This window comes from Somniosus microcephalus, chromosome 9 (assembly GCF_052327205.1).
Source record: "Somniosus microcephalus isolate GS21.2 chromosome 9, FLI_Smic_1.0, whole genome shotgun sequence".
Classification (NCBI taxonomy): domain Eukaryota; kingdom Metazoa; phylum Chordata; class Chondrichthyes; order Squaliformes; family Somniosidae; genus Somniosus; species Somniosus microcephalus.
The window spans coordinates 67,165,694-67,192,277 of record NC_140995.1 but is presented as its reverse complement, the minus strand read 5'-3'; the positions used below and the strand labels follow the sequence as shown (position 1 = coordinate 67,192,277).

Sequence of the window (26,584 nt, the reverse complement as noted above, 5' to 3'; positions counted from 1 at the left end):
TCCAGGGGATTTATTGGCTTTCAGTCCCATTAATTTCTCCAGATCGTGTTTGACTAATCTAATTGAATTTTTTGATGAAGTAACAGGGAGGATCGATGAAGGGAATGCAATGGGTGTTGTCTACATGGATTTTAGGAAGGCGTTTGACAAACTACCACATAGATTCACAGATTCACAGAAACCTCACAGTACAGATAGAGGCCATTTCGGCCCATCGAGCCTGCACCGACACATATCCCACCCGATCCCCGTAGCCCCACGTATTTAATCCCCCTAACACTAAGGGTCAATTTTTTTTTTTTTTTATCATAGCCAATCAACCTAACCTGCACATCTTTGGACTGTGGGAGGAAACTGGAGCACCCGGAGAAAACCCACGCAAACACGGGGAGAATGTGCAAACTCCACACAGACAGTCACCCGAGGCCGGATTCGAACCCGGGTCCCTGGCGCTGTGAGGCAACAGTGCTAACCACTATGCCACTGGTTTAAAAAATTGAGGCTCATGGAATAGGTGGGTCAGTGGCAGCTTGGATAAGGAATTGGCTTAAGGACAGAAAACAGCGAGTTGTGGTAAATGGCTGTTTTTCAGACTAGAGGACGGTAGACAGTGGTGTTCCCCAAGGGTCAGTACTGGGGCCACTGCTTTTTTTGATAATATAAATGACCTGGATATTGGAATAAAAAGTAGAATTTCCAAATTTGCTGATGACACCAAGCTTGGGGGTGTGGCAAACAGTGAGGATGATACCAATCGACTGCAACAGGACATAGAAAGGCTAGCAGAATGGGCAGAGAAGTGGCAGATGGAATTTAATACAGAGAAGTGTAAGGTGATCCATTTTGGCAGAAGGAACAGGGAGAGGCAATATACACTTAATGGCACAGTTTTAAAGAGTGTGCAGGGACAGAGGGACCTGTGCATATATTGAGAGAGTGGTCAGCAAAGCTTATGGGATCTTGGGTTTCATAAATAGAGGCATTGAGTACAAAAGTAGAGAAGTTATGCTGAATTTTTATAAAGCGCTGGTTAGGCCACAACTGGAGTATTGCATCCAGTTCTGGTCACCACACTTTAGGAAGGATGTGAAGGCCCTTGAGAGGGTGCAGAGGAGATTTACCAGAATGGTTCCGGGGATGGGGGATCTTAGCTACAAGGACAGGTTGGAGAAGCTGGATTTGTTTTCATTAGAGCAAAAGAGGTTGAGGGGTGAATTGATAGAGGTGTACAAGATTATGAAGGGTTTGGATAGGCTAGATGGGGAAAGGCTGTTCCCACTAGTTGGTACAAGGACTAGGGGACACAGATTTAAGGTTTTGGGCAAGAGATACAGGAGGGATGTGAGGAAAAGCTTTTTTAAGCAGCGAGTGGTGAGGACCTGGAACTCGCTGCCGACGGAAGTGGTGGAAGCGGACAAACTCAATGGCTCAGAAATTAGGTTCGGGGGCTTGCCGCGTGTGCAAGCCCCCGATGTGCACTTACCCGGCGCGCCGACAGCTGAAGCCTGGGCCTGCTTGGAATTCCTGTCACTGGCCCGGTTCAGCTGTCGGCGTGCTGTGCTTGCCTGATCCAGCGGCGTAGTTAGTTCGATGTGCCGGCTGGGATCAGGTGAGCACTGGGCAGCCAATCAGGGGAGGGAAAACTTCATTCATGAGTTTGATAGTAAGAACTGTCAAACTCATGAAAACTACGGGCGCCCAAAACACTACTTAAACTTTAAATAAAATTTTGAAAAACATCCCACTAATTAAATGAATTATAAATAACTTAAAAAAAACTATTTTAAGAAAAATAATTTTTTTTAAAATCGGGTCTAAAAATACACTTACCTTACTGTAAAGTCCTTAAAAACAATAAAGCTGTGGAAAAAATGTTATAATTTTAAATAATAGACCACTTACCTTAAAGAATCAAGTCCTTACGTCTCCTTTTTACATTCGTAAAAAGTTGAGGCCCTTACACATGGGCAAACCTGTAAAAAAGAAGGAAGTTCAGCGCGTGCGCACAGAGTCCTGCGCGCACGCGTTGGACCTCTGAACCCCTTGGAGGAAATGCCGGTTTCCCGCGCATGCGCTGTGCATGCAAGAAACCGGCACTTCCATCAGGTCCACGCGGGAGTACCCCGTCCTTACTCACACGTTGGGACCCGAAGTACTGGGCCAATGTTTTCAAGGGGAGATTGGATAGGCACTTGAGGGAAATAAACTTGCAGGGCTACAGGGATAGAATGGGGCAATGGGACTGACTGATTACTCTGCAGAGAGCCGGCATGGACTTGATGGGCCAAATGGCCTCCTTCTGTGCCCTTACGACTCTATTGGGGAAAACTATTAGGGCGCTAACAGGGCGCAAAGCAACTAGCTCCGGGGCGCAGCTCTGCCAACGCCTCCTGTGAAATTCAGCGGGAGGTCAGCGATGGCGGTAACCATTAGCGTCCCGCAGTGCTGCTCCACCGGCGATGACATAATCGCCGTGCGCAGCGCAGTGCCCCGCTCGCGACCCAGCCACGATTGTCGGTAGCGCCCCCTGACTTACTACTGAATGCTATGTCCGACAGGGTCAGGGGAGCCTACCTGCAGCCAGGACAGCACAAATTAAAGGGGAGGTGCCGGGCGGCCATTTTTGTTGCTGGCCACCTGCCAGCACCTGCCCCCGTTGCTGTCCCCGGCCTTCTGTGCAGCCCCCCGCGGGGTGCCGGCTGTGCTCTGTGAACCCGGCACTTCTCTTGAGTTCCGGGCTCTTTTGCCGGCACTTCGATCCCTGGTGGCCCAGCTGGGCCCCGGGTTGCACTGCGCTAGGCCCCTCCCCTTTAATAAGGGGAGGAAGGCCTGCAGTACTGCAGTGCGACGTGCCGCAGAGCGTGGCGCTGCGGCATGTGGCGCTGTGATATTCACTCGCAGCACCCCAAGAGGGAGGCGGGGCGCTTCCAGTAGCGCCCCAGCGAAGTTAGCGCCCCAAAGGGGGCGCAATCCAATTTTTCCCCCCTATGACTCTATGACTCTAGGGCTGGAATACAAAGGGGTGGAAGTGATGCTTCAGTTGTACAGAGCCTTGCTCAGACCCCATCTGGAGTACTGTGCTCAGTTCTGGGCACCGCGCCAGAGGAAGGATATATTGGCCTTGGAGTGGGTGCAGTGTAGATTCACCAGAATGATACTGGGGCTAAAAAAGGTATTCATATTGTGCTATGTATGAAATTCTTGGACTGGCGTAAGATGAACAAAAGCGAAAGCATTTGCCATGAATGTTTTTATTAATCAAGAATGAAAGTCAGAGGTTATGAGGGCTAGGCTTGTATTCCTTGAGTGTAGAAGATTGAGGGATGATCTAATTGAGGTGTTTAAGATGATTAAAGGATTTGATTGTTTTTAAAATAGCATTCAAGATAATTTTCAAGATCAGTATGTCAAGGAAACTACGAGGGAATTGGCTATTTTAGATCTAGTACTGTGCAATGAGACAGGATTAATTAATCCTCTTCTTAGAGGATTAATTAATAACCTTGTCGTAAATGAGCCTCTGGGGAGTAATGACCATAATATGATAGAATTTTATGCTGAGTTTCAGAGTGCTTTAGTTAAGTCTGAAACTCGGGTCCTAAACGTGAACAAAGCAAACTACGTAGGTATGAGAGACGAGTTGGCTAATGTAGGTTGGGAAACTAGATTAAAAGATATAGACATAGACATAGACATAGACATAGAAGATAGGAGCAGGAGTAGGCCATTCGGCCCCTCGAGCCTGCTCCGCCATTCAGTGAGATCATGGCTGATCATCCAAATTCAGCACCCTGTCCCTGCCTTCTCCCCATATCCCTTGATCCCTTTAGCCTTAAGAAATATATCCAACTCTTTCTTGAATATATTTAATGAACTGGCCTCCACCGCCCTCTGTGGCAGAGAATTCCACAGGTTCACCACTCTCTGGGTGAAGAAATTCCTCCTCATTTCAGTCCTAAATAGCTTACCCCTTATCCTTAGACTATGACCCCTGGTTCTGGACTCCCCGGCCATCAGAAACATCCTTCCTGCATCTAGTCTGTCCAGACCTGACAGAATTTCATAGGTTTCGATGAGATCCCCTCTCAATCTTCTAAACTCCAGTGAGTATAAGCCCAATCGACACAATCTCTCCTCATACGTTATTCCTGCCATCCCAGGTATCAGCCTGGTGAATCTTCGCTGCACTCCCTCCATGGCAAGAACGTCCTTCCTCAGGTAAGGTGACCAAAACTGCACACAATACCCAAGGTGCGGTCTCACCAAGGCCCTGTACAACTGTAGCAAGACATCCTTGTTCCTGTACTCAAACCCTCTTGCTACGAAGGCCAACATACCATTTGCCTTCTTAACCGCCTGCTGCACCTGCATGCTTACCTTCAGCGACTGGTGCACAATAACACCCAGGTCTCTTTACACTTCCCCTTCTCCCAATCTATTGCCATTCAAATAATAATCTGCCTTCCTGTTTTTGCCACCAAAGTGGATAACCTCACATTTATCCACATTTTGTGCATTTGCCATGTTTCTGCCCAATCACCCAACCTGTCCAAATCGCACTGGAGTTTCACGACATCCTCCTCACAGCTTACCCTCCCACCCAGCTTTGTGCCGTCTGCAAATTTGGAGACATTACATCCAATTCCCTCATCCAGATCATTAATATATATTGTGAACAGCTGGGGTCCTAGGACCGATCCTTGCGGTACCCCACTAGTCACTGCCTGCCACGCGGAAAACGACCCGTTTATGCCAACTCTTTGCTTTCTGTCCGCCAACCAGTTCTCTATCCAAGTCAATACCTTGCCCCCAATCCCATGTGCCTTAATTTTGCACGCTAATCTCTTATGTGGGACCTTATCGAAAGCCTTCTGAAAGTCCAAATACACCACATCCACTGGTTCTCCTTTATCTATTTTACCAGTTACATCCTCAAAAAATTCCAGTAGATTAGTCAAGCATGATTTACCTTTTGTAAATCCATGTTGACTTTGTCCGATCCTGTCACTGCTTTCCAAGTGCTCTGCTATTACATCTTTTATAATAGACTCTAGCATTTTCCCCACAACCGATGTCAGGCTTACCGGTCTATAATTCCCCGCTTTTTCTCGACCACCTTTTTTGAATAGTGGGGTAACATTAGCTACCCTCCAATCCATAGGTACTGTTCCAGGGTCTATCGCATTCTGGAAGATGACCAGCAATGCATCTACTATCTCTAGGGCCACTTCCTTAAGTACCCTGGGATGTAGACCATCAGGCCCTGGGGATTTATCGTATCGGCCTTCAGTCCCATCAATTTTCCTAACACCATTTCCCTACAAATACTGATTTCTTTCAGTTCCTCCCTTTCATCAGACCCTATGTTCCCCGGCATCTCTGGGAGGTTATTTGTGTCCTCCTTTGTGAAGACAGAACCAAAGTATGTATTTAGTTGGTCAGCCATTTCTTTGTTTCCCATTATAAATTCCCCTGATTCTGACTGCAAGGGACCTACGCTTGACTTCACCAATCTTTTTCTCTTCACATACCTATAAAAGCTTTTACAGTCAGTTTTTATGTTACCTGCAAGCTTACTCTCATATTCTATTTTCCCTTTCTTAATTAATCCCTTTGTCCTCCTTTGTTGAATCCTAAACTGCTCCCAATCCTCAGGATTATTGCTTTTTCTGGCCAATTTATATGTCCTCTCCTTGGATCTTATGCTATCCCTAATTTCCCTTGTTAGCCACGGTTGAGTCACCTTTTTTGTTTTACTTTTATGCCAAACTGGGATGAACAAATTCTGTAGCTCAGTCATTCGTTCTTTCAATGTTTGCCATTGCCTATCCACCGTCAACCCTTTGAGTGCCATTCCCCAATCAATCCTACCCAACTCGCTCCTCAGACCATCGTAGTTTCCTTTATTTAAATTGAGGACCCTAGTCTCTGAGTCAACTACTTCATTCTCCATCTTAATGAAGAATTCGATCATAATATGATCGCTCCGACCCAAGGGGCCTCGTACAACAAGATTGCTAATTAATCCTTTCTCGTTACATAATACCCAGTCTAAGATGGCCTGATCTCTGGTTGGTTCCTCGACATATTGGTCCAGGAAACCATCCCGTAAACACTCTAGGAATTCCTCCTCCACAGTATTGTTACTAATTTGGTTGGCCCAATCTATATGTAGATTAAAGTCACCCATGATGACTGCTGTGCCCTTATTGCACGCTTCTTTAATTTCCCTTTTAATGCCATCCCCAACCTCCGCCTTACTGTTTGGAGGTCTATATACCACTCCCACTAATGTTTTTTACCCCTTAGTATTTCTCAATTCTACCCATACAGATTCCACATCATCAGAGCTAATATCCTTCATTACAATTGTATGAATCCCTTCTTTAACTAGCAATGCGACCCCACCTCCCTTTCCTTTTTGCCTATCTTTCCTGAATATCGAATACCCCTGGATGTTGAGTTCCCAGTCTTGGCCATCCTTGAGCCATGTTTCCGTAATCCCAACCAAATCATATTAATTTACCTCTATTTGCGCAGCCAATTCGTCCACCTTATTACAAACGTTCCTCGCATTAAGACACAAGGGCCTAGAAATTCAGTTGGTTGCGCCAGCTGGTAGCGCCTTAGGAGGAGTAGATGTCGGGCGCTAGGCGGCCAGCGGCCGGGCGCAGCGCGATCTGCGCCTCGCCCCAACTTCACTAGAGATTTAGCGGCGGCGCAAAGTCTTTGCGCGCGCTCAGCTGCGCGCGCAGATCATGACGTCATTTCCTCGTGCAATGCCCTTTGTGCGCCCCCAACCGGAAATTCAGTTGCGACGCCCCATTGTGCGCCTGGCGCCCCTAGCGACTGTTAGAGTGGAACGGTGCTCAGTCGATGCGGGGCGTGGGGGGCGCAAATTAAAGGGCACTCCTCCTGCACTATAAAAGGCTGCCATTTCGCAGCACTCCTTCTTGAGAAACGAATCTTTGGAGAGAGACCAAGGTAGAGAGCTTTCTGCTTTGGCCCAACACTCGGACAGGTACTTGTGGCTTCAGGCCACAGCTTTCCACTTGTCTTTGCCTTCATTGACATCTCATTGTTTGCCAGCATATTATGGGGGCTGCAATGGGTGTAAACGCTGGCTTTCTCAATTACATCCAAAGGGCTCACAGACGCCATGAGAGAGTGGCAGCCCTGGCTAGACGGAGAGGGGGCAACAGGCGTCGGGAAAGGAGGCCTTACCCACCCAGAGTATACCGCCAGCAGTTCTCCTATCTCAACATGTCTGACGAGCAGTGTGTTCGGAGGCTGCGATTCCGAAGGGAGGTGGTCACAGAGATCTGCCACCTGCTTGGCGGTGATCTGCTGCCACAGCTGAGGAGCAGGACATCTCTGTCGGTGGCAGTGAAGGTGACGGTGGCTCTCAACTTCTATGCCACCAGCTCCTTCCAATCCGCTACTGGGGACATTGCCAACATCTCCCAGTTCACCGTGCATTGCTGCATCCGCCAGGTGACCAATGCCCTTTTCAAAAGGAGACGTCAGTTCATCTCCTTCTCCATGGCCCTTGCCAAGCAGCAACAGCGTGCAATGGGCTTTGCAGCATTCGCGGGGTTCCCCATGGTGCAGGGCGCCATTGACTGCACGCATGTGGCTTTGCGAGCACCTCTGGAGAATGCCGAGGATTACCGCAACCGGAAGGGCTACCATTCGCTCAACGTCCAGCTGGTGTGTGACCACAGGCAGCTCATCCTAGCTGTCAATGCCCGCTTTCCAGGCAGCAGCCACGATGCCTTCATCCTGCGACAGACTTCTGTGGCAGACATGTTCCAGGCACAGCCTCACCCACGAGGATGGCTTATCGGGGACAAAGGCTATCCTTTGTGTACCTGGCTGATGACCCCGCTCTGTGCGCCCAGCACCCCTGCTGAAGAGGGATACAACGATAGCCATCAAGCGATCAGGAACATCATCGAACAAACAATCGGCATCCTGAAGCAATGATTCCGCTGTCTGGATCGTTCCGGTGGAGCCCTACAACATTCGCCAGAGCGAGTCTCCCATTTCGTGGTCGTTTGCTGCATGCTGCACAACCTGGCTATCCACACGACTCAGCCACTGCCACCAGAGATTGGAGGACCACCTCAGGAGGAGGAGGAGGACCAGCACAGGAGGGAGGCAGAAAGTGCAAGGGCCGCCCGTCGCCGGCTTATTGAACGTCAGTTCTAGGCCCCCTCTCAGGGAATGGCTTGTGCCAATGTCAGCAGATGAATGTAGCCACTCCACAAGCCCTCAGCCGAGCAGGGCAACCAGGACTTAACAAAAAAACCATGCACACTGCAATTTAACAACAATAATTTATTGCAAACCTCTGCCCTTCCCACATTACATCCTCATGTGGAGAAGCCCCCTCCAAAAACACAAAACTACCAGTCTCGGCCTTACAAAAAGAAAGAAAGACACCAGTCTCGGCCTTACAAAAACACAACTGCACCAGTCTCGGCCTTACAAAAAGAAAGAAAGACACCAGTCTCGGCCTTACAAAAACACAACTGCACCAGTCTCGGCCTAACAAAAAGCACCAGGCATTTGTGCATACCTTCTACTTTTTGCCCTGCGAGGGCGATGCCTTTCGCATCCTTGCCTGGCCCCTGCACGCCCTGCAGCTCCTCCTCAATGGGAGCCCAGTGGCTGCAGCAAGGCTGGGGGAAGGCTGCTGAGGGGCAGATGGCGAGACGGCAGATGCCCTTGGGGGTCGGCCTGCACCAGCTCTGGCCTTGGAGTGGCCGGCTGCTGACTGCTCCAACTCTGCCTGGGCAGCAGCAGTCTGTCCAGCGGCTCGTGTCAGCTGCAATGGCGGAGTGGCAGTGTCAGCTGCAGGAATGGTGCCAACCTGGCAGATCGCAGGTGCTCGCTGGTCGCCTGAAACATTGGCACTCGCACGGGCCAGCACTGCAGCACGCGCAGCAAACAGCTGAAGAACAGACTGCTGGGCTGCTGCTGCGCGGCGAGTGCCCTGGCGATGCCTGGCTGATCCAGCGAGGGTGGCAGCAGTTAGTGCCCGTGTGGCCCTGGTCTGTGTCCGCATGACAACAGCCAGTGAATGGACGGCACGACTGAGCACTTGGCTGGACGCCGCCTGTGCTGCCGCGAAGTCCTGTAGACTCCTGGCCTGTGCTGCTCCAAATTGCTGCACACTCCTTGACAAAGACTCAATGGAGTCAGGCATCCTTGCCACTGCAGCCATGAGCTCATTGTGCCTGCGCTCAGCCTGGATGGCCATTTCCTCCAGGAGCCGCACCTCCTCTGCGCTGACCGTCGCAGGACTGGAGGCCGCACTCACCCTCTGTGGAGAAGTCCGCCGAGCTTCCCCACCCCTCCCGCGTTGCTGCAGGCCGCTGGGCCCCGGAGCTTCACTCTCTTCCGACCCTTCCCCCCAGCTCCCCTCCAGGGAAGACGTGTCCCCTACATCGCCATGGGCTGGCGCGGCTGAGGGTGGCACTGATGGGCCGGCTTCCTCTTCCTCCTCCTCGTATTCCGAAGCGCTGACAGTGGCAGCTTGAGGGCCCGCCTCCTCACCTGGCGATGCACCATCTGAAAGCAGGAAGGCACAAGAGTAGCTTTAGAGTGAGGACAGGGCGGCAGCGAGGGAGGCATGAGTGGTGCCATTCACTGCATTGGTCGGACAGTGGCAAAGAATGCTGATCTGAGGCGCAAGTGGAACGAGCGAAGTCTAAAAGGTGATGCCCTTACCATTGGTGCCCAGAACAGGGTCGGCATCTCCACTGGCGACGGGTCCAATCAGCTGGCCTGCCATAATGCGCTCCACACGCTGGTCGAGGTCGGAGAGCTCTTTTACGTCAGGACGGCATCCCCCGGTGTCAATTCGTTTCCGCCGGTTGTGCGTCACCTTGGCCTGCAAGAGAAAGGACAGCCTCTAAGTACAGTGTGAAGCCCTGATCTTGTCTGCACTGCCTCCCATGGTCGAATAGCTTGTACGGTGTGAAGCCCTGATCTTGTCTGCACTGCCTCCCATGGTCGAATAGCTTGTACGGTGTGAAGCCTTGATCTTGTCTGCACTGCCTCCCATGGTCGAATAGTTTGTACGGTGTGAAGCCCTGATCTTGTCTGTAATGCCTCCCATGGTCGAATAGCTTGTACAGTGTGTAAAGTGATGAATGTGCAAGTGATGTTCATGACAGTCCCATAGCTGCTGGATGAGGGCTGGCCATTAGGGCTTTGAGGTCCCTTTGCCCATAAAGTGAGGTGCACATGCAGGGATGAGGAGGACACTGGAAAGGGTACTCACCCTGACAACCCGAGTGAGGTCGTTGAACTTCTTCCGGCATTGCACAGGAGTCCTGGCAACCACGCTGTTGGAAGACACCCTGTTTGAGACCTCCCTCCAGGCTTTCCGGTAGGCGCTGGGCAGCGGCCTCTTGCCACCTTCTGGGAACAGAACATGGCGCCTGCGCGCCACTCCGCCAACCAGCAGCGTCAGGTCACCGTCGCTGAAGCGCTGCGCTCTCTCCCTGGCCTTCTCCATAGCCCTGGGCGTTGTGCAGGTGAAGCTGAAGTGGTCAGGCCTAGGTTGAGGGCTGCAGTGTGCAGGGCATGGCAGGCAAACAAATCCACCCTCCCCCTTTAAGAGCTGACCGGCGCCAGAGTGTCTGCTGTCAATCAACAACTCGCCGCACCGGCGCTGCACCCGGCCTCGGGGGTATCGCTCAGCACCGCCGGCTTAGCGCCTAAAGATAGTCATGCATCGCCTGTTTTAGCGCAGCAGCAACCTCTTGGGGCGATGCAACTGAATATCGGCGAAGTGGGCGCGACTTTGCGCCGGGCACAAACTTTAGCGGCCGCCCGACTTTACCGCCCCAAAAGTGCCTATACTGAATTTCTAGGCCAAAGCCTTCAGGCTTGTTTTTTTAACGCTCTTAGACCTATTAGAATTATTATTTACTGTGGCCACGTTTGACTTAAACCGTTAATTTCTCTGACTGCCACTTTTGTTTTTCTCCTTCCTATCTTTTGCTTTTATCCCTGTTTCCCTTTCCTCTGTCTCCCTGCTCAGGTTCCCAACCCCCTGCCATTTTAGTTTAAACCCCCCCGAACAATGCTAGCAAACCTCCCCGCAAGGATATTTGTCCCGCTCTGGTTCAGGTGCAACCTGTCCGACTTGTACAAGTCCCACCTTCCCCAGAAGCAGGCCCAGTGATCCAGGAAACTAAAGCCCCTCTTGCACCAACTCTTTAGCCACGCATTCATCTGCTCTATCCTCCTATTCCTATACTCACTAGCACATGGCACCGGGAGTAATCCAGAGATTACAACCTTTGAGGTCCTGCTCTTTAATCTGCTACCTAGCTCCCTAAATTCTTGCTGCAGGACCTCATCCCTCTTCCTAGCCATGTCATTGGTCCCAATGTGAACCACGACCTCTGACTGTTCACCCTCCCCCTTCAGAATGCCCTGCAGCCGTTCAGTGACATCCTTGTCCCTGGCACCAGGGAGGCAACAAACCATCCTGGAGTCACGTCTACGGCCACAGAAACACCTATCTGTTCCCCTTACGATAGAATCCCCTACCACTATTGCTATCCCACTCTTTTTCCTCCCTTCCTGAGCAGCAGAAGCACCCCTGATGCCAGGAAGTTGGCTGCTGCTGCCTTCCTCTGGTAAGTCATCCCCCTCAACAGTATCCAAATTGGTATACCTGTTTGAGAGTGGGATGGCCACAGGGGTCCCCTGCACTACCTGCCTGCCTCTACTGCTCTGCCTGATGGTCACCCATTTCCCTTCTGCCTGTGCAGCCCTTACCTGTGGTGTGACCAACTCATGAAACGTGTTATCCACGACCCTCTCAGCATCGTGAATGCTCCAAAGCCCATCCATCCGCAGCTCCAGCGCCGCAATGCGGTCTGCTAGTAGCTGCAGCTGGATGCATTTCTGGCACACATGATCGTCAGGAACACAGGCAGCGTTCCTGAATTTCCACATAAAGCAAGAGGAGCATAGCACGGGGCTGGGCTGTCCTGACATGACTTACCCTTTAATTCATTTAAATTAATTCACTACCACCAATTTAAGATAAACTCTAGGGCGCTTGTATGGTTTACCAACAATCCCCGCTACACCAGAAAGACCTTAGCAAATATAAACCACAGAGTTAAAGTTTAAAAAATAGAGAAATACTCACCAACCAATCACTTACCTGCTCCCTGGTGACGTCACACTCTGATTACTTTTTACCTCTCTCCCCGCTGCTGAGTTGGTCGGGCCTCGCCTTGCTCCTCCTTTTATACCCGGCCTCGGTGCTCTCCTGGTCCGATCTGGTCGGGCCTCGCCTTGCTCCTCCTTTTATACCCGGCCTCGGTGCTCTCCTGGTCCGATCTGGTCGGACCTCGCCTCGCTCCTCCTTTTATCCTCCGCCTCGGTGCTCTCCTGTGACAGTAGAAAAGCAATGGCAAACACTTACAGAAATAATTCATCATTTGCAACGAATATACATTCCGTTAAGGAATAAAAACAGCACGGGAAAAATGTTCCAACGGTGGCTAACAAGAGAAATTAAAGATAGTGTTAGATTAAAGGAAGAGGCTTATAATGTTGCCAAAAGGAATAGTATGCCTGAGGATTGGGAGGATTATAGAATTCAGCAAAGGAGGACCAAGAAATTGATAAAGGGGAAACAGAATATGAGAGTAAACTAGCAAGAGCCATAAAAACAGACTGTAAAAGCTTATTGCAATTATATAAGGCCCTGGTGAGATCACACCTGGAGTTTTGGTCTCCTTATCTAAGGAAGGATATACTTGCCATAGAGGGAGTGCAGCGAAGGTTCACCAGACTGATTCCTGGGGTGGGCGGATTGTCCTACGAGGAGAGGTTGATTAGACTAGGCCTATAGGGGGAAAAAATTCAGTTGGTTTGCACCTCCCGTTAGGCGCTAATGGGGCACAAAGCATTTAGCGCCCGGGCACGGCGATGTTTGCGGCGCTCGCGAAATTGACTAGAGCTTTTGCGGTGGCACAGAAGTTTACCGCCCTGATCTCCTGCGCCTGCAGATCATGACGTCAGTCGAGAGTGCAATGCCCTGGTGGTGCCCCGGATCGGATATTGAGTGGCTCCCCCCTTTATTTCGCCTGGCGCAAGCAACGACAGGAAGACTGGAATGTTTCCCAGTCGGAGAGGGGCTGGATGGGGGGCGCTATTTAAAGGCGCCCTCTTCCTGGTTTTTTCTGTGGTAGACATAGAAACATAGAAGATAGGAGCAGGAGTAGGCCATTCGGCCCCTCGAGCCTGCTCCGCCATTCAATGCGAGCATGGCTGATCATCCAAATTCAGTACCTGGTCCCTGCTTTCTCCCCATATGCCTTGATCCTTTTAGCCTTGAGAAATATATCCAACTCCTTCTTGAATATATTTAATGAATTGGCCTCTACTGCCTTCTGTGGTAGAGAATTCCACAAGTTCACCACTCTCTGGGTGAAGAAATTCCTCCTCATTTCTGTCATAAATGGCTTACCCCTTATCGTTAGACTCTGACCCCTGGTTCTGGACTCCCTGACCATCGGGAACATTCTTCCTGCATCTAGTCTGCCCAGTCCTGTCAGAATTGTATAAGTTTCAATGAGATCCCCTCTCATTCTTCTAAACTCCAGCGAGTACAAGCCCAATCAACCCAATCTCTCCTCATATGTTGTTCCTGACATCCCAGGTGAATCTTCGCTGAACTCCTTCCATGGCAAGAACATCCTTCCTCAGATAAGGCGACCAAAATTGCACACAATACTCAAGATGTGGTCTCACCAAGGTCCTGTACAACTGCAGCAAGACATCCTTGGTCCTGTACTCAAACCCTCTTGCTACGAAGGCCAACATACCATTTGCCTTCTTAACTGCCTGCTGCAACTGCATGCTTACCTTCAGCGACTGGTGCACAAGGAAACCCAGGTCTCGTTGCACTTCCCGTTCTCCCAATTTATTGCCATTTAGATAATAATCTGCCTTCCTGTTTTTGCTACCAAAGTGGATAACCTCACATTTATCCACGTTATATTGAATCTGCCATGCATCTGCCCAATCACCCAACCTGTCCAAATCATCCTGGACTTTCTCAGCATCCTCCTCACAGCACACACGCCCACCCAGCTTTGTGTCGTCTGCAAATTTGGAGATATTACATCTAGTTCCCTTGTCTAGATCATTAATATATATTGTGAATAGTTGGGGTCCAAGGACCGATCCCTGTGGTACCCCACTAGTCACTGCCTGCCACTCGGAAAAAGACCCGTTTATTCCAACTCTTTGCTTTCTGTCTGCCAACCAGTTCTCTAACCAAGTCAGTACCTTGCCTGCAATCCCAAGTGCCTTAACTTTACACGCTAATCTCTTATGCGGGACATTATCGAAAGCCTTCTGAAAGTCCAAATACACCACATCCACTGGTTCTCCCTTATCTATTTTACCAGTTACATCCTCAAAAAATTCCAGTAGATTAGTCAAGCACGATTTACCCTTTGTAAATCCATGTTGACTTTGTCCGATCCTGTCACTATTTTCCAAGTGCTCTGCTATTACATCTTTTGTGATGGACTCTAGCATTTTCCCCACTACCGATGTCAGGCTTACTGTAATTCCCCATTTTCTCTCTACCACCTTTTTTGAATAGTGGGGTAACATTAGCTACCCACCAATCCATGGTTACTGTTCCAGATTCCATCGAATGTTGGAAGATGATCAGCAATGCATCGACTATTTCTAGGGCCATTTCCTTAATTACCCTAGGATGTAGATTATCAGGCCCTGGGGATTTATCGGCCTTCAATCCCATCAATTTCCTTAACAGCATTTCCCTACAAATACTGATTTCTTTCAGTTCCTCCCTTTCATCAGACCCTATGTTCCCCGACATCTCTGGGAGGTTATTTGTGTCCTCCTTTGTGAAGACAGAACCAAAATATGTATTTAATTGGTCAGCCATTTCTTTGTTCCCCATTATAAATTCCCCTGATTCTGACTGCAAGGGACCTACGCTTGACTTCACCAATCTTTTTCTCTTCACATATCTATAAAAGCTTCTACAGTCAGTTTTTATGTTCCCTGCAAGCTTACTCTCATATTCTATTTTCCCCTTCTTAATTAATCGCTTTGTCCTCCTTTGTTGAATCCTAAACTGCTCCCAATCCTCAGGTTTACTGCTTTTTCTGGCCAATTTATATGTCCTCTCCTTGGATCTTATGCTATCCCTAATTTCCCTTGTTAGCCACGGTTGAGTCACCTTTTTTGTTTTATTTTTATGCCAAACTGGGATGAACAAATTCTGTAGTTCACCAATGCGGTCTTTGAATGTTTGCCATTGCCTGTCCACCATCAACCCTTTGAGTGACATTCCCCAATCAATCCTACCCAACTTGTGCCTCATACCATCATAGTGTCCTTTATTTAAATTCAGGACCCTAGTCTCTGAGTCAGCTACTTCACTCGCCATCTTAATGAAGATTTCTAGCATATTATGATCGCTCCGACCCAAGGGGCCTCGTACAACAAGATTGTTAATTAATCCTTTCTCGTTACATAATACCCAGTCTAAGATGGCCTGATCTCTGGTTGGTTCCTTGACATATTGGTCCAGTAAACCATCCCGTAAACACTCCAGGAATTCCTCCTCCACAATATTGTTACTAATTTGGTTAGCCCAATTTATATGTAGATTAAAGTCACCCATGATGACTGCTGTGCCCTTATTGCACGCTTCTCTAATTTCCCTTTAAATGCCATCCCCAACCTCCGCATTACTGTTTGGAGGTCTATATACCACTCCCACTAACGTTTTCTGCCCCCTGGTATTTCTCAGTTCTACCCATACAGATTCCACATCATCAGAGCTAATGGCCTAGAAATTCAGTTGGTTGCGCCACCAGTTAGCGCCCAGAGAGGGCACTTAGTGGGTTTAGCACCACTGGCCACGCCTCCCGCGACATTTAGAGGGGCACGAATGGCGGCGTTAGCCTGTAGTGCTGCACCGCCACCGATGACGTCATTGGTGTGCGCAGCGCCCCGCTACCGCCCCGATCGCGATATTTGGTAGCGCCCCCCACTGTAACGCCGTTCGCAATTTGCGACCGGTTCAGGGGGGCCTACCTGCGGCGGTAGAGGCGCAAATTAAAGGAGAGGTGCAGGGCGGCCATCTTTGTTGTTGGCCGCCTGCCAGCTCCTCTCTGCGCTCCCGCCCCCGGCCTCCTAACCACCCCCCCCATGTTGTGCCGGCTGTGTCCCAAGAGCCCGGCACTTCTCCTCGGTGCCGGGCTCTTTTGCTGGCACTCGCGATCTCTGATCGCGCTGCAGCAGGCCCCTCCCCTTTAAGAAGGGGAGGAAGGTCTGCAGTACCGCAGCGCGCCGTGCCGCAGCGTGTGGCGCTGCGGCATGTTGCGCTGCAATTTTCAGTTGCAGCGCCCCAAGACGGATGCGGGGCGCCTCGATTAGTGCCGCGCTTCCATTTGGGGCACTCAAACTGAGTATCGGGCCTATCTTTCCTGAATATTGAATACCCCTGGATGTTGAGTTCCCAGCCTTGGCCACCCTGGAGCCATGTTTCCATAATCCCAATCAAATCATAATCGTTTACCTCTATTTGCGCAGCTAATTCATCCACCTTATTGCGAATGCTCCTCGCATTAAGACACAAAGCCTTCAGGCTTGTTTTTTTAACGCTCTTAGACTTATTAGAATTATTATTTACTGTGGCCATGTTTAATTTAAACCGTTGATTTCTCTGACTGCCACTTTTGTTTTTCTCTTTCCTATCTTTGTCTTTTATCCTTGTTTCCCTTTCGTCTGTCCCCCTGCTCAGCTTCCCAACCCCCTGCCATTTTAGTTTAAACCCTTCCCCAGAGCACTAGCAAACACTCCCCCTAGGACATCGGTCCCGGCCCTGCCCAGGTGCAAACCGTCCAGTTTGAACTGGTCCCACCTCCCCCAGAACCGGTTCCAAGATCCCAGGAATTTGAATCCCTCCCCCTCACACCATTCTTCTAGCCACGTATTTGTAGTGTCCACGTATCAATAACACACGGACTGCAGGAGAACGGTAATAACAGGTGTTTACTGAACAGAGGGTATGCTGGAAACTGAAAGTACAGAAGCCTGCTACGGCTTTATATACAGGTGTGGTCACTGCCGGTACTACAGTATAAAAGCAGTTATCTCTTAAAGGTACATACACAACAATTCCTCCCCTTTTAGATAAACAGTACATAACATTCATTTAACAATTAAATAATAACTAATTACAATTACAATTTTCTCTGTACTATATACATCAGCTGAAGTAATCATTTATAAATTCAGTCTTTGAGGAGGCTTCCTGATCCTGTCTGGATAGTGCCTTTCTCGAGTATCCTGTTCTTGCGGCGGAGTCGATTCTGGCTCATTGTCATTGGTTGGTTCGTCAGCTTCCAATACCACTGATTCTGAGGTAGATGCAATCTGTACTTTGGGTTCATCACCAGGTGCGCATGCTCGTGGTATGGGTTTGACTTGTTCCTGTGACTCTAGAATCTGGTCAGCATGGTGTCTCACGATGCTCTCTCCAACGTCCACTGTGTACATTAGTATTCCCTGCTGTGTGCATATCGTTCCTGGCTGCCATTTTTCTGTTCGGTAGTCGCGGGCCAAGACTGGTTGCCTTATCTTGAAGCTCCTGGTTGGCTTCTCATTTATGTGCTGGAATTGCTTATCCTCAACATCTCGTCTTATGTTTGGTTTGAGCAAATCCAGGCGACATCTTAACCTTCGGTTAAAGAACATTATGGCTGGAGCTTGGTTGGTGACTGCATGTGTTGCATTCCGGTAAGCAAACAAGAAATTATCCACCTTGTGTTGTAGTGGTATGTTGTCGTTATACATCGCCTTTATTGCTTTTTTAAAGGTCTGAACAAACGTCTCAGCCAATCCATTTGTGGCTGGATGATATGGGGCAGATGTGTAATGCTTTACCCCATTATTCCTCAAAAACCTCCGGAAATCCTCGGACACAAACTGTGGTCCATTGTCAGAGCAAATCTGTTCTGGCAATCCACTCCTGGTGAAGATGGTCCGTAGGACTGCAATAGCTTTCTCCGTGGTGGTGGACGACATTTAGATGACCTCTGGCCATTTCGAATGTGCATCCACGGCGATTAAAAGCATTGAGTCCATAAATGGACCAGCAAAATCAATGTGTACCCGTTGCCATGGAGATGAGGGCCCCTCCCATGGGTGTAGCGGAGCCTGTGGTGGAGCGTTTTGGACTTTCTGGCATCCTGTGCATCTCTTGGTCATTTCCTCGATTTCTTTATCGATTCCCGGCCACCACACAAACGCCCTGGCTAGGCTCTTCATTTTTACCCCTCCCAGATGACCCTCATGAAGCTCATTGAGCACTCTATCTCTCAACTTGGGTGGAATTACCACTCGGGATCCACACATCAAGGTCCCCCGGCACACTGACAGCTGTTCTATCCTTGGCGAGAATGCTGGCAACAGTGAGTCGCGATGTGCTGGCCATCCCTTCACCATCAAATCATAGACCCGAGAGAGTGTCGGGGCATTTTGGGTCTCCTTCTCTATACTTGAGTTTGTAACAGGTAGACATTCGACTGTGGTCGAATGGAATATCTCAACAGGGTCCACTGCAGGTGCTTCCTCCACCGTAGGCAACGGCAGGCACGACAGCCCATCAGCGTTTCCATGCTGTTTCGTACCCTTGAACTCTATGTCGTATTGATGTGCTCCTAGAAAAAGTGACCATCTTTGCAGCCGTTGCGCCGTCATCACCGGAACACCCTTCTTTGGGTTAAAAATGGAGTCAAGAGGCTGGTGATCAGTCAGTAGGGTGAATTTCTGCCCGTGCAGATAGTGATTGAACTTCTTCACCCCCCACACCAGGCTGAGGGCCTCCCTGTCAAACTGGGCGTAGTTGCGCTCGGCTGAGGTTAACGAGCACGACGCAAAGGCTATTGGCCTCTCTGAACCATCAAGGAATTTGTGTGACAGCACCGCTCCAATGCCGTAGGGAGACGCATCACATGCCAACTGAATCGGTAGTGTTGGATTGTAGTGGGCCAATACTTCTTTTGAAGTGATTAGGCATTTACATTTCTGAAAGGCACGCTTACACTCATCACTCCATTTCCATGCTACTCCAGTTTGCAGCAGGGCATTCAGTGGGTGCAGAATTGTAGATAAATTTGGCAAGAACTTATGGTAGTAGTTCACCAACCCGAGGAACGACCTCAGTTGCGACTCATTTTCCGGCGCTGGAGCCTTGACTACTGCCTCAATCTTGTCTGCGGACTTATGTAACCCCTCTTCATCAATCACGTGGCCACAATACGAGATTTGTTTCCTGAAGAACTCGCATTTGGGGCGGTTGGCTCATAGCCCATATTCTTGTAATCTAGTGAGCACCTGCTCCAGGTTGGCAAGGTGTTCACTGTCATTTTCGCCCGTAAGCAGGATGTCGTCTAAATAACACTGGGTCCCCGGGATCCCTTGCAGGACTTGTTCCATTGCCCTCTGCCAAATAGCCGGAGCTGATGCTACCCCGAATACCAGTCGGTTGTACTGGTAAAGACCTTTGTGAGCGTTTATCGTGAGGTATTTTCTAGATGCTTCTTCTACCTCCATTTGTGGATACGCTTGGGCCAGATCAATCTTCATAAAGCGTTTCCCTCCAGCTAGTGAGGTGAAAATATCTTCTATCTGCGGAAGTGGATATTGTACTGTGTGCAGGACTGGGTTCACAGTTACCTTGAAGTCCCCACAGATGCGAACCTTCTTCGGCTCCCCAGGCGTGCTGCTCAATGATTTCTTCATTACGGGAACGATGGGTGTGGCCCACTCGCTCCAGTCCACCTTAGACAACACACCCGAATGCTCCAGACTCTCCAGCTCTGCTTCGACGGCTGGGCGGATCGCATACGGTACCGGTCTGGCCTTAAAAATTTTGGGTTTGCGTTATCTTCAACTTTTATCATTGCCGTTACGCCTTTTAGAGTCCCAAGTCCTTGCTGGAGCACCTCTTTCGCGTCAGTTAGAATTTTTGACAGTCGTCCAGGTGTGACGTCGTCATCCTTTTTTTCAGCCACAGTTAGCGCCTGAATGGAATGCCAATCCAATTGTATTTTTCGGATCCATTCCCGTCCCAATAATGGTGGTCCTCCATCTTGTAGTATATATAGATACAGTTTCTGTGTTTCCTTGCCGTTGTATTTAACGGGCACCCTTATTTTTCCTCTGGGGTAGACTTTTTGCCCCGTATATGTCTTCAATACAATGGACGTGTCCTTCAAGGGTATGTGTGAGAATAGCCGCTCGTAGTTGTAAAGTCTGTGGGCTGTATAGCGAAGTAATACACAGACTACAAGAGTAACTTAAACAGGACTTTACTATTCGAAGGTCAGGGCGAATCTGCCCAATAAATCCTGACACAGCACTTATATACTGGTGTGGTCACCGTCGGTATTACAGTATACAGCAGCCAAGATAAAGTAGTGCCACACCTAAAATAGTTATCTTAAAGGTGAACGGTTACATACAATAGTTCTCTTAAAGGTAGAACAGTTACATACACTACAATCCTCCCTTTTTAGCTTACAACATACTTATTCCCCATTAACCATATCATTAGAACATATATACAAATTATGGAGAACAGTTCACAGATTCAGTCTCTCTGGAGGTCTCCTGACTCTGTCCGGATAACGCCTCGGTGGTGTAGTAGTTTTCGGCGGGGTAGTAGGTTCTTCCGGCAAGGCCGATTCAGCTTGAAGGACAGTGTCAGGATCATCTGATTCCAGTATTACCAGATCGGAGGTAGGTGCTCTGGGTATCTCTGTTTCTACATTAGCCGTGTAAGGTTGTGGAGTAAGTTGGCTCTTTGTGGATGACCCTATGATCTGGTCAACATGGTGCCTTATTATGCTGTCACCAATGTCCACTGTATACAGCAGCGGCCCTAGCCTTTTTACAATAGTTCCAGGCTGCCATTTCTCGGTACGGTAGTCCCGGGCCAAAACTTGTTGACCTGTCTGAAAAGATCTAGTTGGCCTTTCATTCATGCCCTGGAATTGCCGGTTCTCTACGTCCCTTCTGGCGTTTGGCTTAATCAAATCCAGCCGGCATCTTAGTCTTCTATTGAAAAACATCATGGCGGGAGTTTGATTTGTGACCGCATGTGTTGCATTCCTGTACGCCAACAAGAAGTTATCTACCTTATGTTGTAAGTTGATGTTCTCATTACCCATGGCCTTTATGGCCTTCTTGAAGGTCTGGACAAACCTTTCAGCTAATCCATTGGTGGCGGGATGGTATGGGGCTGACGTGTAGTGCTTGACCCCATTGCTTTTTAAGAACTTCCTGAATTCTTCGGACACAAATTGTGGTCCATTATCAGAACAGACCTGTTCCGGCAGCCCATTCCTGGCAAACATGGTCCTTAATACTGTGATGGCTTTTTCCGTGGTGGTGGAGGACATCTTTATTACCTCCGGCCACTTGGAGTGTGCATCCACCGCTATTAGAAACATTGAGTCCATAAATGGACCAGCAAAGTCAATGTGTACCCTTTGCCAAGGAGATGAGGGCCACTCCCATGGATGCAGAGGAGCTTGTGGTGGCGCGTTTTGGACCTTCTGGCATCCTAGACAACTCTTGGTTATTTCCTCGATGTCTCCATCAATACCTGGCCACCACACAAACGCTCTTGCTAGGTTCTTCATTTTCACTCCACCCAGATGCCCCTCGTGAAGTTCCTTTAGCACCTTATGCTGAAGTTTGGGTGGAATCACCACTCTCGATCCACACATCAAGGTTCCTCGGCACACTGACAGCTGTTCTTTCCGTTGCGAAAATGCTGGCAGTGTTGGTTCGCCATGTGCTGGCCATCCCTCCACTGTTAGATCGTAGACCCGTGAGAGAGTCGGGTCATTTCTTGTTTCATTCTCGATCATCGAATTGGTTACTGGTAGACATTCTACTATGGATGAGTGGAACATCTCTGCCGGGTCCATTGTAGCCGCCTCTTCTACTACCGGCAACGGTAGGCGCGATAACCCATCAGCATTTCCATGCTGTTTGGAGCTTTTGTATTCAATGTCATATTGGTGTGCCCCAAGTAACACGGACCACCTCTGTAACCTTTGCGCTGTCATAGTGGAAACGGCCTTGTTAGGGTTGAATATGGACACCAACGGCTGGTGGTCTGTCAGTAATGTGAGCTTCTTGCCCTGCAGGTAATGATTGAATTTCTTTACTCCCCACACAAGGCTGAGGGCCTCCCTGTCTATCTGAGCGTAATTTCGCTCCGCGGAGGTCAACGATCGGGACGCAAATGCGACTGGCCTTTCCGAGCCATTTGGTAACTTGTGTGAAAGTACTGCTCCAATTCCATAAGGGGAAGCATCACAAGCTAGACGAAGAGGTAACGTTGGGTTGAAATGAGCCAACACTTCCTCAGAGGTAATCAACGCCTTGCTTCTGCGAAAGGCCTTTTTACAGTCCTCGCTCCACCTCCATGGCACTTCTTTCCATAACAGAGCATTCAGCGGATGTAGCACCGTGGATAAATTTGGCAGAAACTTGTGATAATAATTAATCAGCCCCAGAAACGATCTTAACTGTGAAACGTTTTCCGGAGCGGGGGCCTTCACGACAGCTTTTATCTTGTCAGGCGACTTGTGCAGCCCCTCTTGGTCAATGACATGACCGCAGTACGAGATCCGTTTCTGGAAGAACTCACATTTCTGGTGATTAACTCGAAGGCCATATTCCTTCAACCTGGTGAGCACCAGTTTCAAATTTGTGAGGTGTTCCTCCTCGTCTTCTCCCGTAATCAGGATATCGTCCAAGTAACACTGCGTGCTTGGAACACCTTGTAAGACCTGCTCCATTGCCCTCTGCCAAATTGCTGGAGCCGAAGCTACTCCAAAAACCACTCTATTATAACGATACAAGCCTCTGTGCGTGTTGATTGTGAGATACTGGCGCGACTCTTCCTCGACTTCCATTTGTAAGTATGCCTGTGCCAGGTCTATCTTGGTGAAGTGTTGCCCACCAGACAATGAAGCAAAGATATCCTCAATCCGCGGAAGTGGGTATTGTACCGTGTGAAGCACCGGATTAACTGTGATCTTGAAATCTCCGCAGATGCGGACCTTCCCCAGTCCCCCTGGCTTGTTACTTGATGAAGACGTCATGACGGGAGCAATGGGCGTGGCCCACTCACTCCAGTCCACCTTAGACAGTATCCCTGAACGTTCAAGCTCTTCCAGTTCTGCCTCCACAGCAGGTCGTATCGCGTAAGGTACCGATCTGGCTTTGAAAAATTTTGGGCTTGCATGTCCTGCAATCTTGATTTTTGCTTTAATTCCTTTCAGTGTTCCCAGTCCTTGCTGGAATACCTCTTTAGCTTCGTCCAATATTCTGGACAACCATTCAGGTTTGACCTCTTCCTTCCTGGAATCTACCGTCATTGTGTTTAGTGAATGCCAGTCTATCTTTATTTTCCTGATCCACTCCCGTCCCAGAAGTGGTGGACCGCCCTCGGGCAGCACATACAAGTCCATCCTTTGGTGATCTTTGTCTTTGTATCTCACCTTGACTTCTATCTTTCCGATGGGGTATACTTTGTGCCCCGTGTATGTCTGCAATACTATCTCCGTATCCCGTAGGGGAATATGTTTGAATAACTTTTTGTAATCATGCTTATTCATGACCGTCAACGCTGATCCGGTGTCCACTTCCATCTTCACTTGGACTTTTGCAATCTGTAGTGTGATCCAGATAGTTTGTCGGTCAGCTTCTTTACTCACATTATGAATCCTCAGACTACCCAGTGCCTTGCTGTTGGAGTCTGAGTCCGAATTCTGTTCATCTGGACTCTCCCCAGTCACCTCATGTACCTTTCTGTACTTCTTCTGCGGTGACTTATTATTGTTGTTCTTCTTTCCTGACCGGCATACCTTAGCTATGTGGCCAAGCTTGCCACATTTCCTACAGTCCTGGTTTTTAACCCAGCATTGGTTCTGGTCGTGTGTTGTCTTCCCACAACGAGAACATTTCGTTGTACCCAAAGTCATTTGATCCACACTGAGTACCGCTGTCTTCCGCTGCATTTCCGCCGTGCCTCTCGCTGCGGCTTCATGCGATGCTGCAATAAGGACAGCCTTATCAAGTGTAAGATCGTTCTCTTCGAGTAGTCGTTTTTGCGTTCCTTCCTTCGACAATCCACACACGAACTTGTCTCGCAATGCCTCTGTCAGATTTCCTCTAAACTGGCAGTATTTCGCTAGTCTACGCAGCTCGACCAAGTACTCCACGTTGCTTTCCTCTTTTCGTTGCGTTCTCCCGTAAAATTTAGATCGTTCCGCTAACATCAGCGGTGCGGGGTTAAAATGATCCTTCAGGACAGCAATAATATTATCGAAAGACTGATCCGTCGGTTTAGCTGGTGATAGAAGATGCTTCAATAACCCGTATGTCCTCGCACCCATTGAGTTTAATAAGGTTAGAGCTTTTTCATAATTTGCTATCTTATTAGCCGTACAATATATCTCGATGCGTTCTACATACGTGGGCCAGTCTTCCACCTCGGCATTGAAACCATTGCTGTTACTATGCTTAGGCATCTTCCCACTCTTCCTGAGAAAAAACAACAATATTCTTTAACTTTTTTTTTCCAGATGGCGGTTTCCCGCGCTTATCTTCTTTCCCCGCCCACTTTAAAAATGGCGGTTCCCGCTTCTGTCTTCTTCCCCGCCTACTGGCGGCTTCCCGCGTTTCTTCCCCTGGCAGGAGGGGTAAGCTTCCCTCGGGCGACGGCCGCTGGCTTTCGGGTTTGCAGCCTGCGCGTCGGCTTCAGCGCGTTCCCTTCTCTCGGCAGGGCAGCCGGTGCTGGGTACAACCCGTTGGCGGCGAACAGTTTCAGCCGCTGGGCTGGATCTCGCTCAGCCTTCCTCGCTCGGGCTCTGTCTCTCCCGCTCGCTCGGGCTCCCAATCGCGCCTCCAGCCCTCTCGCAGTCCGGTGCTTCCCTCCCCGGCTGCGGCTACGTTCTCCGCGGTTTATTTATTTTATATCGTCCCGCGCCTTACGATCCGGTCGCAGCGCTTCGTGGCCTCAATCACTGTCTGGCCTTTTTCACCCCAATCGCGCCTCCCAGCTTCTCGCAGTCCGGTGCTTTCCTCCCCGGCTGCGGCTGAGTTCTCCGTGGCTTATTTATTTTTATATCTTCCCGCGCCTTACGATCCCGGTCGCAGCGCCTCGTGGTCGCGGTAGTTGTCCGGCCTTTTTCGCCGTCGCGGTCTAGCCGTCTCACGACGCTCCCCAGCCCGCTTGTACCGCGGCTTCTGCTCCACGCTGCCCCAGTCTCAGCGCCTCTGGGCCCGACTTCTGTCCGGCTCCTTTCCCCCTCGACCGTGGTCGAGTGCACCGCCCTTATCCTCCGTTTATTTGTTTCTATTTTCCCTTTACTCACAGTCACCGTGGCCGACTTGCTTCTCGTGTTGATCGGCTCACTCACCACCGTGGCAGAAGGGACAATCCGTGCCTGTTGCTGATGGAAGACTTCGTGTTTGAAATCTTCCTCCTTTCTTGGTCTGCAGACTCGAGTTTTCTCTCAGCAAAATGACGAGGGCGGGTGCCTCTTTTCGACGCTCGTTTACTTCTTCAGAAGTATTGTTGCCGCAGGGTAAGATCGAACTCGTCGCCACTGTAAAGTCTGTGGGTTGTATAGCGAAGTAATACACAGACTACAAGAGTAACTTAAACAGGACTTTACTATTCGAAGGTCAGGGCGAATCTGCCCAATAAATCCTGACACAGCACTTATATACTGGTGTGGTCACCGTCGGTATTACAGTATACAGCAGCCAAGATAAAGTAGTGCCACACCTAAAATAGTTCTCTTAAAGGTGAACGGTTACATACAATAGTTCTCTTAAAGGTAGAACAGTTACATACACTACAGTAGTCTCGTCGAGTCATGACTGTTAGAGCTGATCCTGTGTCCAATTCCATCTTTACTTGGGACCCTGCTATCATGAGGGTGACCCAAATGGTTCGGTGATCCTCCTTTGCGATCACGTTGTGTAACTTTAGACAACTTAGTCTCCTGCTCCCGGAGTCATTATCACTCTCCTGATCTTCTGAACTACTGTCTGTCATTTTTTTTACTTTCTTGTACTTTTCCTTAGTAGTTTTTTTAGTGTTGGTTTTCTTTCCCAACCTGCAGACTCGTGCTATGTGTCCCACTTTTCCACATTGCCTGCACACTTTGTCCTTAAACCAGCAATCCTTCTGGTCATGGGTTGTTCTGCCGCAGCGATAGCACTTTTCTGCTCCATATGCCATTTCGTTGGTGCTATATTCTTGCGGTTTCTGTTGTACTTCCGCAGCTCCCCGTGCTGCTGCTTCGTAGGATACTGCCACGCTGAAAGCCTTTTCTAGCGTAAGGTCCTTTTCCGAAAGTAGTCGTTTCTGGGTTCCTTCACTCTGGAGCCCGCAGACAAACTTATCCCTTAAGGTATCTGCCAGTCCTGCTCCGAACTGGCAGTGCTTCGA

At 49.3% G+C, this 26,584-nt stretch overlaps 1 protein-coding gene across 1 annotated transcript; it reads right to left on the bottom strand.

Annotated features, from left to right (window-relative positions):
• Positions 1–11,076: 11,076 nt before the first annotated feature.
• Positions 11,077–12,024, bottom strand: LOC147112448 (uncharacterized). The gene has a single exon (XM_085998180.1). The coding sequence runs from the start codon at positions 12,022–12,024 to the stop codon at positions 11,077–11,079; it is 948 nt and encodes a 315-aa protein (XP_085854306.1).
• Between the last annotated feature and the right edge of the window lie 14,560 nt (positions 12,025–26,584).

Excerpts from the sequence above, each read along its gene's own strand:
- LOC147112448 (XM_085998180.1), bottom strand. The coding sequence starts at position 12,024 with ATGTCAGGACAGCCCAGCCCCGTGCTATGCTCCTCTTGCTTTATGTGG.